Source organism: Oncorhynchus clarkii, chromosome 7 (genome assembly GCF_045791955.1).
Source record: "Oncorhynchus clarkii lewisi isolate Uvic-CL-2024 chromosome 7, UVic_Ocla_1.0, whole genome shotgun sequence".
NCBI lineage: Eukaryota > Metazoa > Chordata > Actinopteri > Salmoniformes > Salmonidae > Oncorhynchus > Oncorhynchus clarkii.
Genome location: NC_092153.1, coordinates 73,104,716 through 73,121,170, shown reverse-complemented (window position 1 = coordinate 73,121,170; position 16,455 = coordinate 73,104,716). Strand labels below are relative to the sequence as shown.

General features: G+C 44.1%; 1 protein-coding gene and 1 non-coding gene across 2 annotated transcripts in view; one reads left to right on the top strand and one right to left on the bottom strand.

The window, feature by feature from the left end:
- trnaq-uug (transfer RNA glutamine (anticodon UUG)) lies at positions 1-72 on the top strand. The gene has a single exon. It is a non-coding gene; the product is annotated as a tRNA-Gln (tRNA).
- Positions 73-1,370: 1,298 nt separating this feature from the next.
- LOC139412677 (tensin-2-like) overlaps positions 1,371-16,455 on the bottom strand; it is a 42,158-nt gene continuing 27,073 nt past the window's right edge. The window contains exons 14-23 of the mRNA XM_071159336.1: positions 10,142-10,937; positions 9,888-10,105; positions 9,346-9,474; positions 4,775-4,867; positions 4,413-4,490; positions 3,993-4,061; positions 3,485-3,653; positions 3,261-3,329; positions 2,848-2,877; positions 1,371-2,535 (exon numbers count right to left, since the gene is read on the bottom strand). Of these exons, the coding sequence (XP_071015437.1) occupies positions 2,385-2,535; positions 2,848-2,877; positions 3,261-3,329; positions 3,485-3,653; positions 3,993-4,061; positions 4,413-4,490; positions 4,775-4,867; positions 9,346-9,474; positions 9,888-10,105; positions 10,142-10,937 (1,802 nt within the window). The 3' untranslated portion in view covers positions 1,371-2,384. The remainder of the gene's footprint in view (positions 2,536-2,847; positions 2,878-3,260; positions 3,330-3,484; positions 3,654-3,992; positions 4,062-4,412; positions 4,491-4,774; positions 4,868-9,345; positions 9,475-9,887; positions 10,106-10,141; positions 10,938-16,455) is intronic.

The window sequence follows — 16,455 nt, the reverse complement described above, 5'->3', positions numbered from 1 at the left end:
GGTCCTATGGTGTAATGGTTAGCACTCTGGACTTTGAATCCAGCGATCCGAGTTCAAATCTCGGTAGGACCTCGTCCTTTTGATTTAAAATATCCTTAGTCACACAATTTATAAATTGCCCATCTTATTAACATTACAATTAATGGTGGTTATATCTCAGATTTAAATCATGGATGAATGTGAATTTGTTGTCTCATATCCATTCTCTGATATCCCCATAAATAGTCTACCACCACAGGCCTATTTTGATGGATCTAATAAAATCCCAAGGAAATATCCAATTTTTCAGAGGGAATTGCAATAAAGGCAGACATAATTAATTTTCAACCCTTTTATTTACTACATTTTCAGTAAAAAAAGATACATGTTTTTCTTACACCATTTGTAGGCCTATAAACTTTCTCAGACACTTAAAATATATTATTCCTGTCATATAAACTCCATATGAAAAATACAAACACGTACTTATTCAAAATATGTTTTCTTCATATAAAACACTCGATAACAAAACAGCAAAAAGAGTATAAAATAACCAAGTCTCAATAATGCAGTATACCTATACAAAACAAAATATGAGTGCTTGGTTATTGTCTTTGGCTTCAGTGAAACTGATTTGCATACCTAGGCAATTAGACAATACGAATTTGTACCCCTTTAGTGTTGATGGAAGACTTTTTCTAATGTGATATTATAGTTGTCCTCAGATACCAGTAAGTGACTTCTTTCTCCAAGATAACGCAGTAAAAATAAGATCATACAACTATTCAGTCTTTTCTTGCTGTATCCCATTCTGTGAAGCATGTTGAGCTGGGACTATTTTAAAGCTACAGTTGACTGCATGGTTCATTAGCAGGTTGATTTCATTTGCATATGAAATATAGTTTGATATCATATCAAAAACAAGTTTATCGGGGGAAGGATTCTTTCCTGATTCTCAATGCGAGACCAATATCACTTACATGCTCACATTTAATAATTGCTACACAAAACTGGATAATGCACAATCATTAATAATGCATGTAGAAAAGCTATTTTAAGGTTTGGAAAATATTATTTGGGATACTGTGTGAATTAAACAAAGTCTTTGTTATGGTTTCTATGGTCATGTTCATTAGGACACGCAAGGAAAACCTTTTCAAAAGGTTTTCCAACAGCAAGTCCAGGTAGTCCCTCCCTGTTTCAGTTCGTTTGGTTATTAATGAACATGACCCAGGAAATGCTGACCTTTCAGTGCAACTATAAATGCAGTAAAATGACTCCCAATCCGCTTCCTATTTCTGACATTCCATTACACACACATACACACAGTGTATAAAACATTAAGAACTCCTTCCTAATATAAAGTTGCACGCACCCTTTTCCCTCAGAACAGCCTCAAATTGTCAGGTCATGGATTCTACAAGGTATCGAAAGCGGTCCACAGGGATGCTGGCCCATGTTGACTCCAATGCTTCCCACAGTTGTGTCAAGTTGGCTGGATGGCCTTTAGGTGGTGGACCATTGTTGATACAAACGGGAAACTGTTGAGCATGAAAAAACCCAGCAACGTTGCAGTTCTTGACACAAACCGGTGCGCCTGGCACATACTACCATACCCTGTTCAAAGGCACTTACATTTTTTGTCTTGCCCATTCACCCTCTGAATGGCACACATACACAATCCATGTCTCAATTGTCTCCATGCTTAAAAATCATTCTTTAACCTGTCTCCTCCACTTCATCTACACTGATCGAAGTAGATTTAACAACTGACATCAATGACGGGTCGTAGCTTTCACCTGGTCAGTCTGTATCATGGAAAGAGCAGGTGTTCCTAATGTTTTGTCCACAAAGTGTATTTACTGTATAACCCCCTTCCAGACTGTTTTCTCTTCAAAGAGGTTGACTATACAGACATTGGGTAACATAATACTGACCAACAAAACAAGTGATTTTCCATATCTGCATGTGTGCAAACTGGGTAGTCACTGACACCGTACAGGCTTTCACAATCCTTTCCTATTTAAAATGACAAATACTTCATAGTCATGAATAACATGATTAAATGAAAGGTGATGGCAAACAGTAACTGAATTGACGTTACAAAATAATGAAATGCAAAATCTCCCCTGGCAGAGGTGGTGTTAATCCACTCAATTGTAGAGGAAAAGCTTAAAGCTATCACCTCAAAAGTTATTCTGTACCTTTGTAATATACCGTCCTGATGGACATGATTGTGCCCAATCCGGTTCCTCACCAGTTGACAGCTGTCTTCAAACATGCAAAAACACACACAAACACACTGACCAATTTTGCAGACACACATACCCAAACCACCAATTTCCTTCCACACACCGATTTACACCCAGTTATGCCCTTTCTCTGTGGCCCCTGGGAGTCCTAACTCATCTGCGTTGCTGCTGCTGGGGCCCCAGCATGACCTTGTTGATGAAGTTGACGATGGCCACAGCCGGCTGCTCTGGGTCCATCTCGGCAAACAGGTGACACACATTCTCCGATGTGCTGCCAGTCCGCCTGGCCACGAAACCAAACACCCTGCAGGAGTGAGGGAAGAAGAGAGAGAACGAGGGATGAGAGGAGGTGAAAGAGAATAGGATTTTTTTTTATATCTATGATGGTAGAAAACAGTTTTTTCAATGCACTCTTCTCATGAGAAGCACAGATATTACAGGAAACTCTGGAGCATCACATTACTATAGTCACTGTAGTTCTCTTCAGGTTCATTCAATGTAGGGATCTATTTGATAAGAGTCATCATTTTATAAAATGAGAACACTATGATAAATTGCCATGATGCACACACAATTATATCCACACACAGTCAGAAGCAGAGAAACAAGCACTTACTTGCTTGACTTGTTATCAGAATTAGTCCACCTGAAGCAGACAGACAGGGACATACAGACAACATGTCTTAGATGCATTGAGAAAGAAGAGCAGTCATACTGTCATGGTTGTTGTTCTAAATCAAAAAAGGCATACTATACTGTAGTTGCACAATACAGAGATTAATTGACCCAACCCTGAACCACAACGAAGTAGTGTTCAGCCTGTCAAAATACAAGGTCAACATCTCTACACAGCACGTACAAGTCATTGCTCACGACACGTCACATTTCAACTTTCATTCGGTGGTATTCACATGTGCACAAGGTCTATGTCGCAGTGATTGCATATAGGCCTAAAGCCAGAGCATCAGACCCCATTGTTCCATGCGTTGTCTTAAGGCTACTCTAACGTTAGCCTGACGTTGGGCCCACCTCTTGTCCTGAGGATCCACGCTGCTGAAGGTCACACTGTTGATGGGGTAGTGTCTTCTGAAGAAGAGTCTGCATAGTGGTTGTATTCAATAGGCACCAAACGGAAGAAAACAGAATCAAACAAGGAGGGCGTGGCAAACAAGGAGGGACTGCCTACACGTACAATATGGTCCAATAAGAAAAGCGTATTTTAGTGTTCTGTTGCAAAATGTTTTAAAACACACCTCCTTTGACTGTCGGTCAGTGTGATGCCCTGAGTGGACACTTTGAAGTGGACCATGGTGGCCATGGGCTGAGGGTTCTGGGTCAGAGTGCACCTGGTCGCCTTGGAGACAGCCTGAGGCCCCGTTAGTGACTCTGTCTCCACAGAGTTTAGGTAGAGCACGTTACAGGCTGGATGGAGGGAGGGAGACAGAGAGAGGGAGGATGGGAGAGGATGGTGGGAAGGAGGGAGAGAGAGAGACTGAGAGATTAGGAATGATGGATGAACAGTATTTCGAGATGTAGATGGGTCATGTCACACCTACACAAGGCCCCATCGAACTTGAGATAAGCTTGCCGAGCTCAATGCATTGATAGAATGTGAGTGTTAGTTGATGTAAATGGGGTATATTTTACTAAGTCATGCTAGCATTCCACTCTGTTTACCCATCTCTCTACATGGACCTTGAGCGGCCACTACTGGCCAAAGCCTGCATTGCAGCTGTATTTTACCCTCAAACTTTCTCTCACCTGCGCCCTGTTTGAGGAGGTCAGCTGCTGTACTGGTGTTGCTGACACTCTGCAGCTCTCCGACCAAATCTGGAACACCACAATATCGTTAGGACATTTCCCCATGACACCACTAAACCATGCCAACTCTCTGTGTACGTACATGCACAACACGCATCCATACTTACACATTATACACTCCCAATACACATTTCTCATAGACACGTTTACACCATACACTCTTTTAAGTGTAAACTATACATTGAGTGTACAAAACATTAAGAACACATTCCTAATATTGAGTTGCATAATGTACACTCAGCGTCTATTTGTATATTGTGTCGTGCACACACACACACATAGCCCATGCCATATTGATACAAGTATAGTATAGAAAGAGAATCGGGCCCCATACTGTTTGATACAAACACAGGGATTTACCTTTCTCAGGGATGCATAGAGCGCATGGCAGGGAGATAGGGGTGAGTGAGCGCTGGTACACCAAGGCAGATAAACTTCCTAAAACACATACGCATAGCAGATCAACACAGGTGAAGGAGCGGAGACGAGGAAGGAAAGTCACTTTCTAACTATTTCCACACTACTGAGCCGGGCAGAGCTGTACTGCGCTGACCTGGTTACGCATACACAATAGTTCCTGGAAATGTCCTGTGAAGCATAACGTGAAGTGAAATATCTGAGCCAGCACTGAATTCCATGATAGTGTAAAAAGGGTATTAAAGCAATGATAAACTTAATTGTGAGGCCTACAGTGACATCTGCAGGACAGAAATAGGACTCACCGAAATAGGACTCATTCTGACAGCCCTTTATCTTGACCCCCCGAGAGCCTGTCTCAATGAGGAAGTGTCTGACCAGATGCTCCTGATCAACCACTGAGACAGAGAGAGAGAGAAAAGGAGGGAGGAAGAGAGAGAGGAGCGAGGGATAGGGAGAGACAGGGCGACAGAGACACAGAGAAAGAGACACAGGGGGATAGGGGGAGGGATAGTGAGGGAGGGAGAGAGAGAGAGAGAGGCTGAGAAAGATATATATACATACACTACCGGTCAAAAGTTTTAGAACACCTACTCATTCAAGGGTTTTCAGTCATTTTTACTATTTTCTACATTGCAGAATAATAGTGAAGACATCAAAACTATGAAATAACATGTTGAATCATGTTGTAACCAAAATGTGTTAAACAAATCAAAATATATGTAATATTTGAGATTCTTCAAATAGCCACCCTTTGCCTTGACAGCTTTGCACACTCTTGCTATTCTCTCCACCAGCTTCATGAGGTAGTCAGCTGGAATGCATTTCAATTAACAGGTGTGCCTTGTTAAAAGGTCATTTGTGGAATTTCTTTCCTTCTTAATACGTTTGAGCCAATCAGTTGTGTTGTGACAAGGTAGGGGGGTATACAGAAGATAGCTCTAAAATACCATATCATGGCAAGAGCAGCTCAAATAAGCAAAGAGAAACGACAATCCATCATTACTTTCAGACATGAAGGTCAGTCATTGCGTAAATTTCAAGAACTTTGAAAGTTTCTTCAAGTGCAGTCGCAAAAACCATCAAGCGCTATGATGAAACTGGCTCTCATGAGGACCGCCACAGGAATGGAAAACCCAGACTGAGGTTCAAACACTTAAAAAAACACACCCTATCCCCTCAGAAACTGGCTCTCATGAGGACCGCCACAGGAATGGAAGACCCAGACTGAGGTCCAAACACTTAAAAAAACACACCCTATCCCCTCAGAAACTGGCTCTCATGAGGACCGCCACAGGAATGGAAGACCCAGACTGAGGTCCAAACACTTAAAAAAACACACCCTATCCCCTCAGAAACTGGCTCTCATGAGGACCGCCACAGGAATGGAAGACCCAGACTGAGGTCCAAACACTTAAAAAAACACACCCTATCCCCTCAGAAACTGGCTCTCATGAGGACCGCCACAGGAATGGAAGACCCAGACTGAGGTCCAAACACTTAAAAAAACACACCCTATCCCCTCAGAAACTGGCTCTCATGAGGACCGCCACAGGAATGGAAGACCCAGACTGAGGTCCAAACACTTAAAAAAACACACCCTATCCCCTCAGAAACTGGCTCTCATGAGGACCGCCACAGGAATGGAAGACCCAGACTGAGGTCCAAACACTTAAAAAAACACACCCTATCCCCTCAAGGGGTGAGGGAGGAAGGACTTATTTTTAAATGGACCACACTTGGCCGGAAATTCGTCACTCGCTCATCCCGCCATGATTGTGTTTTCAGCCACCGGTAGATTGTGGGAGCTTTATATGCGTTACAGTCAATTTTGAGTGCATGTCTACTTATATTAAATATATAATTATTAATATTAAGGAATATTATAATATATATATTATAATAAGGAAAATGTTTTATTTCTACAATTTCCAAAGATAAGCATTCGTTTTAACTTACACTTGCATGTTGACTTCTCCATTAATGTTGTTTTTAAGTTTTCGTTGACTTTTTATGGCCGATGTACAATCGTCGCAAATTTAATTATGGGTAGTTTTAGGCCCCGGAGTGAACATAATAGTACACTCGCAAAGCCGACTAAAAACGAGGGCTGAGGGGCTTACGTTGCAAACTTCCCTTGCTTGGCTAATCATTTGGACCGACCTCCAAGAAAGCGATGGGGATTCCCCCAAGGGCATAAGGTAAGTGGACGAGGGTAAGTGGACGAGGGTGTGTCTTTTAAGTGTTTGGACCGCAGCCCCATAGTTACCTCTGCTGCAGAGGATAAGTTCATTAGCGTTACGAGCCTCAGAAATTGGAGCCCAAATGAATGCTTCACAGAGCTCAAGTAACAGACACATCTCAACATCAACTGTTCAGAGGAGACTGTGTGAATCAGGCCTTAATAGTCAAAATGCTGCAAAAAAACACTACTAAAAGACACCAATAAGAAGAGACTTGCTTGGGCCAAGAAACACGAGAAATGGACACCGGTGGACATTGGAGTCCAAATGTGAGATTTTTGGTTACAACTGCCATGTCTTTCAAAGACGCGGTGTGGGTGAACGGACAATCTCTGCATGTATATTTCCCACCGTAAAGCATTGAGGAGGAGGTGTTACGGTGTGGGGGTGCTTTGCTGGTGACGCTGTCTGTGATTTATTTAGAAATCAAGGCACACTTAACCAGCATGTCTACCACAGCATTCTGCAGCGAAACACCATCCCATCTGGTTTGGGTATAGTGGGACAATCATTTATTTTTCAACAGGACAATGACCCAACACACCTCCAGGCTGTGTAAGGTCTATTTTACCAAGGAGAGTGATGGAGTGCTGCATCAGATGACCTGGCCTCCACAATCCCCCGACCTCAACAAAATTGAGAAGGTTTGGGATGAGTCGGACTGCAGAGTGAAAGAAAAGCAGCAAACAAGTGCTCAGCATATGTGGGAACTCCTTCAAGACTGTTAGAAAAGCATTCCAGATGAAGCTGGTTGAGAGAATGCCAAGAGTGTGCAAAGCTGTCATCAAGGCAAAGGGTGGCTATTTTGAAGAATCTCAAATATTAAATATATTTTGATTTGTTTAACACTTTTTTGGTTACTACATGATTCCATATGTGTTATTTGATAGTTTTGATGTCTTCACTATTATTCTACAATGTAGAAAACAGCAAAAAATAAAGAAAAACCCTTGAAGGGGTAGGTATTCTAACACCAATAGTCTGTGTGTGTATATATATATATACACACAGTTGAAGTCAGAGGTTTACATACACTTAGGTTGGAGTCATTAAAACTTGTTTTTCAACCACTCCACAGATTTCTTGTTAACAAACTCTAGTTTTGGCAAGTCGGTTAGGCCATCTACTTAGCGCATGACAAGCAATTTTTCCAACTATTGTTTACAGACAGATTATTTTACTTATAACTCACTGTATTACAATTCCATTGGGTTAGAAGATTACCTGTGCCTTTAAACAGCTTGGAAAATTCCAGAAAATTATGTCATGGAAGTTTCTCATAGGCTAATTGACATCATTGAGTCAATTAGAGGTATACCTGTGGATGTATTTCAAGGCCTACCTTCAAACTCAGTGCCTCTTTGCTTGACATCATGGGAAAATCAAAAGAAATCAGCCAAGACCTCAGGAAAAAAGATTGTAGACCTCCACAAGTCTGATTCATCCTTGGGAGCAATTTCCAAACGCCTGAAGGTACCACGTTCATCCGCACAAAAAATAGTATGCAAGTATAAACACCATGGGACCATGCAGCCGTCATACCGCTCAGGAAGGAGACGCGTTCTGTCTCCTAGAGTTGAACATACTTCGGTGCGAAAAGTGCAACTCAATCGCAGAACAACAGCAAAGGACCTTGTGGAGATGCTGGAGGAAAGAGGTACGAAATAATCTATATCCACAGTAAAAACGAGTCCTATATCGACTTAACCTGAAAGCCCGCTCAGCAAGGAAGAAGCCACTGCTCCAAAACTGCCATAAAAAAAAGCCAGACTACGGTTGGCAACTGCACATGGGGACAAAGCTTGTACTTTTGGGAGAATTGTCCTCTGGTCTGTTGAAAGAAAAATAAAACTGTTTGGCCATAATGACCATCATTATGGTTGGAGGAAAAAGGGCGAGGCTTGCAAGCCGAAGAACACCATCCCAACCATGAAGCACGGGAGTGGCAGCATCATGTTGTGGGGGTGCTTTGCTGCAGAAGGGACTGGTGCACTTCACAAAATAGATGGCATCATGAGGATGGAAAATGATGTGGATATGTTGAAGCAACATCTCAAGACATCAGTCAAGAAGTTAAAGCTTGGTCGCAAATGGGTCTTTCAGATGGACAATGACCCCAAGCATACTTCCAAAGTTGTGGCAAAATGGCTTAAGGACAACAAAGTCAAGGTATTAGAGTGGTCATCACAAAGCCCTGATCTCAATCCAAAATAACATTTGTGGGCAGAACTGAAAAAGCGTGTGCAAGCAAAGAGGCCCACAAACCTGACTCAGTAACACCAGCTCTGTCAGGTGGAATGGGCCAAAATTCACCCAATTTATTGTGGGGAGGTTGTGGAAGGCTACCCAAAATGTTTGACCCAAGTTAAACAATTTAAAGGCAATGCTACCAAAAACGAATTGAGAGTATGTAAACTTCTCTTCTATTATTCTGATATTTCACATTCTTAAAATAAAGTGGTGATCCTAACTAACATAAGACAGGGAGTTTTTACTAGGTTTAAATGTCAGCATCCGACTTCAATTGTGTGTGTGAAAAAAAATATATATATATGATATTACTTCTAACAAAATAGAATAGGCAATGCATTTTTTTCAATGCTTTGTCAAATAAATAATTAATTCCCCATTACCTATGTTGTTGTTGATGTTGTTTGAAGGATGGCTGGCCACCTTGAGGGCCAGACCGTAGGCCCCTTGAAAGGAGTTACTGTTCCTGATCAGGAAGGAGCCGGGCTCTTTGTCCTTCAATACAGCGATGGCTACAAGGGGGACACTAGAGTAAGTATTACTACGGTAGAAATTAGTTACCTTAGTTAATTCAAGTATACACTACAACAGTATTTCTCAAATCAAGATGATCGTACATTTATTTGTACCTTTATTTAACTAGGCAAGTCAGTTAAGAACAAATTCTTATTTTCAATGATGGCCTAGGAACAGTGGGTTAACTGCCTTGTTCAGGGGCAGAACGACAGATTTGTACCTTGTCAGCTCGGGGATTCGAACTTGCAACCTTTCGGTTACTAGCCACTAGGCTACCTGCCACCCTGTTTGCTTGTCAACACAGTTGCAATTGACACTAGTTGCTGAGAGTGAGCTTCTCTAGATCTGTGGGGGGGGATCTAAATAAAGGGCAATCCTTCAAAACTTTAACCCAGGCCTGTGCCCTTACCTTGGTCTCTGGAGATGCCAGGCTTGTACCAGAACTTGGAGCTGTCCTGTACAAACTTGGATTTGACTTTGCTGCTTTCCTCTCTGACAATAGGGGGCGTCAGTCTTCGTCCGACCAGTGGGGGGAGCCCCCCCACCCCCACCGAGTGGGAGACAGTGACGTGGAGGGGGCTAGATTGGGGAGAGGTATCCATGGGTCCTATGGCACCCAGCGAGGAACTAAGGATGGACTGGGAGCCATGCCCGCTGCGGTACCCTGGCATGGAAGACAGGCGCCTCTTTTCGGGGAGTGGGGGCTGGGCGGCAGGGATAGTGACAGCGGTGTACCCCGAGTATGGGATGTGGGGGATGTTGAGAAGGGGATAGTAGTAGGACGCCAGGGGGAAGGTGGGGGTGTTGTACCCGTCAGGGACAGGGGATGGGGTTTTGGGGTCACTGTCATTCACAGGGGTAAGTCTTCGCCCAGCTGGGTCCATGGCCAATGGAGAGGGCTGAGGGGAGGGACGTCGCTCTGGGGAGCCAATGTAAAGGTGTGGTGAGGGAGGGGCAGAGCTGAGGGTAGAGCAAGGGCTCGGTGATGCACTGCAGCCTCTTCCTGATTGGGGTGAGCCGCTGCCATTGAGTTTCACTTGGACAGGGACGATTGAATGCCTTGAGCTCGGGACGGCAGTGGTCTGAGTGGACATCTCTAGTACTCTCTCCGCGACCTTCAATTCCCCATCCTCAGCTGTAGTGGGAGGTGGATGCACACTTGCACTTATAGTGTGCACCTCCATGTGCACTTGTTGTGAGTCACTAGGGTTCACACATTCACTCAGCTTCTGTATGGACTCTTTAGAACAGCTGTCACTGCCTTGCTTTTGTGAATCTGTTGATGGTGTTGTTGTGGATTTTACAGCTTGGTGCGGTGTCCTTTCGATCTCCGGCGTGATACTGTTACTATTGGTGTTAAGCTCCAGGATGGTGGAGGTGGAGGCTGGCTCTGCAGAAATGGGGGTCCCACTGAGGGGCTCTATCTGCTGGGGCCCTTGACTTGGCTCCTGGTGACCATCTGGAGGACTCAGGGGGAAACCTTCTACAGTGTCGTCAAATGTCTGTTCATCTGGCTTCCTCTCACTGGAGGAGAGCGAGAGAGAGATTTGTTTCTGCTCATTTACACATTTCAAAAGTGCTGAAGACAACATAGTATAAAAGGTACATAATGATTTTCCAGTATTCACTAAGAACCAAACGGAGGCAAGCGGGCCAAAATGGGGAGGGACCTAGCTGAATTTGTCAGGTTTTTAGATAAACTCAGAAAATAAGGTCTGAGGTGAACACAGGCTTAAGAGATCTTATACTTTTTGTTCTATGAGATAATCTTCATCAGCTAACGTCACCGTTGGTGAATTTTGAATGATTTATGTAATAAAAAAAACACACGAAGGCTTCCTAATTCATAAAGGTCATGTTAACTGACTGATATTATCTTCTAGAACAACACGTAGAAGATCTCCTAACCCTGTGTTCAACTCAGACCTTATTTTCGGCGTTTATCCCAAAACCCTATTCTTTCCACATTCATTTTCCCCATGGGAATGGCTGAACAAACCAGAAGTTATTCATTTTCCCCATGGGAATGGCTGAACAAACCAGAAGTTATTCATTTTCCCCATGGGAATGGCTGAACAAACCAGAAGTTATTCATTTTCCCCATGGGAATGGCTGAACAAACCAGAAGTTATTCATTTTCCCCATGGGAATGGCTGAACAAACCAGAAGTTATTCATTTCAGTTTTTTAGGACTACAAGCTGGCGAGCTCCATTGGCAGAATACATCACTGGTTTATTACTGGTTTAATATATAACTGTATACAGTGTTGGGGAAGCTACTCTGAAAATATAGTTTACCAAGCTACCAATTACTTCACACTGGAAGAAGTTAAGCTACCCGTAAGAAAAATATACACTGCTCAAAAAAAATAAAGGGAACACTTAAACAACACAATGTAACTCCAAGTCAATCACACTTCTGTGAAATCAAACTGTCCACTTAGGAAGCAACACTGATTGACAATACATTTCACATGCTGTTGTGCAAATGGAATAGACAACAGGTGGAAATTATAGGCAATTAGTAAGACACCCCCAATAAAGGAGTGGTTCTGCAGGTGGTGACCACAGACCACTTCTCAGTTCCTATGCTTCCTGGCTGATGTTTTGGTCACTTTTGAATGCTGCCGGTGCTTTCACTCTAGTGGTAGCATGAGACGGAGTCTACAACCCACACAAGTAGCTCAGGTAGTGCAGCTCATCCAGGATGGCACATCAATGCGAGCTGTGGCAAGAAGGTTTGCTGTGTCTGTCAGCGTAGTGTCCAGAGCATGGAGGCGCTACCAGGAGACAGGCCAGTACATCAGGAGATGTGGAGGAGGCCTTTGGAGGGCAACAACCCAGCAGCAGGACCGCTACCTCCGCCTTTGTGCAAGGAGGAGCAGGAGGAGCACTGCCAGAGCCCTGCAAAATGACCTCCAGCAGGCCACAAATGTGCATGTGTCTGCTCAAACGGTCAGAAACAGACTCCATGAGGGTGGTATGAGGGCCCGACGTCCACAGGTAGGGGTTGTGCTTACAGCCCAACACCGTGCAGGACGTTTGGCATTTGCCAGAGAACACCAAGATTGGCAAATTCGCCACTGGCGCCCTGTGCTCTTCACAGATGAAAGCAGGTTCACACTGAGCACATGTGACAGACGTGACAGAGTCTGGAGACTCCGTGGAGAACGTTCTGCTGCCTTCAACATCCTCCAGCATGACCGGTTTGGCGGTGGGTCAGTTATGGTGTGGGTTGGCATTTCTTTGGGGGGCCGCACAGCCCTCCATGTGCTCGCCAGAGGTAGCCTGACTGCCATTAGGTACCGAGATGAGATCCTCAGACCCCTTGTGAGACCATATGCTGGTGCGGTTGGCCCTGGGTTCCTCCTAATGCAAGACAATGCTAGACCTCATGTGGCTGGAGTGTGTCAGCAGTTCCTGCAAGAGGAAGGCATTGATGCTATGGACTGGCCTGCCCGTTCCCCAGACCTGAATCCAATTGAGCACATCTGGGACATCATGTCTCGCTCCATCTACAAACGCCATGTTGCACCACAGACTGTCCAGGAGTTGGCGGATGCTTTAGTCCAGGTCTGGGAGGAGATCCCTCAGGAGACCATCCGCCACCTCATCAGGAGCATGCCCAGGCGTTGTAGGGAGGTCATACAGGCACGTGGAGGCCACACACACTACTGAGCCTCATTTTGACTTGTTTTAAGGAAACAAACATCTTTCTGGTAAGAAGAGGGGCGGGGGCGTATGCTTCATGGTTAACGAGACGTGGTGTGGTCACAACAACATACAGGAACTCAAGTCCTTCTGTTCACCTGATTTAGAATTCCTCACAATCAAATGTCGACCGCATTATCTACCAAGGGAATTATCTTCGATTATAATCACAGCCGTATATATTCCCCCCCAAGCAGACACATCGATGGCTCTGAACGAACTTTATTTGACTCTTTGCAAACTGGAATCCATATATCCTGAGGCTGCATTCATTGTAGCTGGGGATTTTAACAAGGCTAATCTGAAAACAAGACTCCCTAAATTGTATCAGTATATCGATTGCGCAACCAGGGCTGGAAAAACCTTGGATCATTGCTATTCTAACTTCCGCAACGCATATAAGGCCCTGCCCCGCTCTCCTTTCAGAAAAGCTGACCACGACTCCATTTTGTTGATCCCTGCCTACAGACAGAAACTAAAACAAGAAGCTCCCGCGCTGAGGTCTGTTCAACGCTGGTCCGACCAACCTGATTCCACACTCCAAGACTGCTTCCATCACGTGGACTGGGATATGTTTCGTATTGCGTCAAACAACAACATTGACGAATACACTGATTCGGTGAGCGAGTTCATTAGAACGTGCGTTGAAGATGTCGTTCCCATAGCAACGATTAAAACATTCCCAAACCAGAAACCGTGGATTGATGGCAGCATGAAACTGAAAGTGCGAACCACTGCTTTTAATCAGGGCAAGGTGACCGGAAACATGACCGAACACAAACAGTGTAGCTATTCCCTCCGCAAGGCAATCAAACAAGCTAAGCGTCAGTATAGAGACAAAGTAGAATCTCAATTCAACGGCTCAGACACAAGAGGTATGTGGCAGGGTCTACAGTCAATCACGGATTACAAAAAGAAAACCAGCCCCGTCACGGACCAGGATGTCTTGCTCCCAGGCAGACTAAATAACCTTTTTGCCCGCTTTGAGGACAATACAGTGCCACTGACACGGCCCGCAACCAAAACATGCAGACTCTCCTTCACGTGAGGAAAACATTTAAACGTGTTAACCCTCGCAACATATTCAATCAATCCCTTTCCCAGTCTGTTGTTTCCACATGCTTCAAGAGGGCCACCATTGTTCCTGTTCCCAAGAAAGCTAAGGTAACTGAGCTAAACGACTACCGCCCCGTAGCACTCCCTTCCGTCATCATGAAGTGCTTTGAGAGACTAGTCAAGGACCATATCACCTCCACCCTACCTGACACCCTAGACCCACTCCAATTTGCTTACCGCCCAAATAGGTCCACAGACGATGCAATCTCAACCACACTGCACACTGCCCTAACCCATCTGGACAAGAGGAATACCTATGTGAGAATGCTGTTCATCGACTACAGCTCGGCATTTAACACCATAGTGCCCTCCAAGCTCGTCATCAAGCTCGAGACCCTGGGTCTCGACCCCGCCCTGTGCAACTGGGTACTGGACTTCCTGACGGGCCGCCCCCAGGTGGTGAGGGTAGGCAACAACATCTCCACCCCGCTGATCCTCAACACTGGGGCCCCACAGGGGTGCGTTCTGAGCCCTCTCCTGTACTTCCTGTTCACCCACGACTGTGTGGTCACGCACGCCTCCAACTCAATCATCAAGTTTGCGGACGACACAACAGTGATAGGCTTGATTACCAACAACGACGAGACGGCCTACAGGGAGGAGGTGAGGGCCCTCGGAGTGTGGTGTCAGGAAAATAACCTCACACTCAACATCAACAAAACTAAGGAGATGATTGTGGACTTCAGGAAACAGCAGAGGGAACACCCCCCTATCCACATCGATGGAACAGTAGTGGAGAGGGTAGTAAGTTTTAAGTTCCTCGGCGTACACATCACAGACAAACTGAATTGGTCCACCCACACAGACAGCATCGTGAAGAAGGCGCAGCAGCGCCTCTTCAACCTCAGGAGGCTCAAGAAATTTGGCTTGTCACCAAAAGCACTCACAAACTTCTACAGATGCACAATCGAGAGCATTCTGTCGGGCTGTATCACCGCCTGGTACGGCAACTGCTCCGCCCACAACCGTAAGGCTCTCCAGAGGGTAGTGAGGTCTGCACAACGCATCACCGGGGGCAAACTACCTGCCCTCCAGGACACCTACACCACCTGATGTCACAGGAAGGCCATAAAGATCATCAAGGACAACAACCACCCGAGCCACTGCCTGTTCACCCCACTATCATTCAGAAGGCGAGGTCAGTACAGGTGCATCAAAGCTGGGACCGAGAGACTGAAAAACAGCTTCTATCTCAAGGCCATCAGACTGTTAAACAGCCACCACTAACATTGAGTGGCTGCTGCCAACACACTGACTCAACTCCAGCCACTTTAATAATGGGAATTGATGGGAAATGATGTAAAATATATCACTAGCCACTTTAAACAATGCTACCTAATATAATGTTTACATACCCTACATTATTCATCTCATATGTATACGTATATACTGTACTCTATATCATCTACTGCATCTTTATGTAATACATGTATCACTAGCCACTTTAACTATGCCACTTTGTTTACATACTCATCTCATATGTATATACTGTACTCAATACCATCCACTGCATCTTGCCTATGCCGTTCTGTACCATCACTCATTCATATATCTTTATGTACATATTCTTTATCCCCTTACACTTGTGTCTGGTCTATAAGGTAGTAGTTTTGGAATTGTTAGCTAGATTACTTGTTGGTTATTACTGCATTGTCGGAACTAGAAGCACAAGCATTTCGCTACACTCGCATTAACATCTGCTAACCATGTGTATGTGACAAATAAAATTTGATTTGATTTGATAAATCAAAGTTGGATCAGCCTGTAGTGTGGTTTTCCACTTTAATTTTGAGTGTGACAAATCCAGACCTCCGTGGGTTGATAAATTTGATTTCCAATGATAATTTTTGTGTGATTTTGTTGTCAGCACATTCAACTATGTAAAAAAAAAAGTATTTAATAAGAATATTTCATTCATTCAGATCTAGGATGTGTTATTTTTGTATTCCCTTTATTTTTTTGAGCAGTGTATTTTACCAAGCTACCAATTACTTCACACTGGAAGAAGTTAAGTAGTTGAGTTTACATAACTAAAGTTTGAAAAAGTAGTTCACTACATCCAAACTACTTTGTAATTTTTTTTTAATGTAAATCTGAAATGTCATAGACTACAAATTGCAAGAACAGTTCACTTTGGGGTCATATGTTAA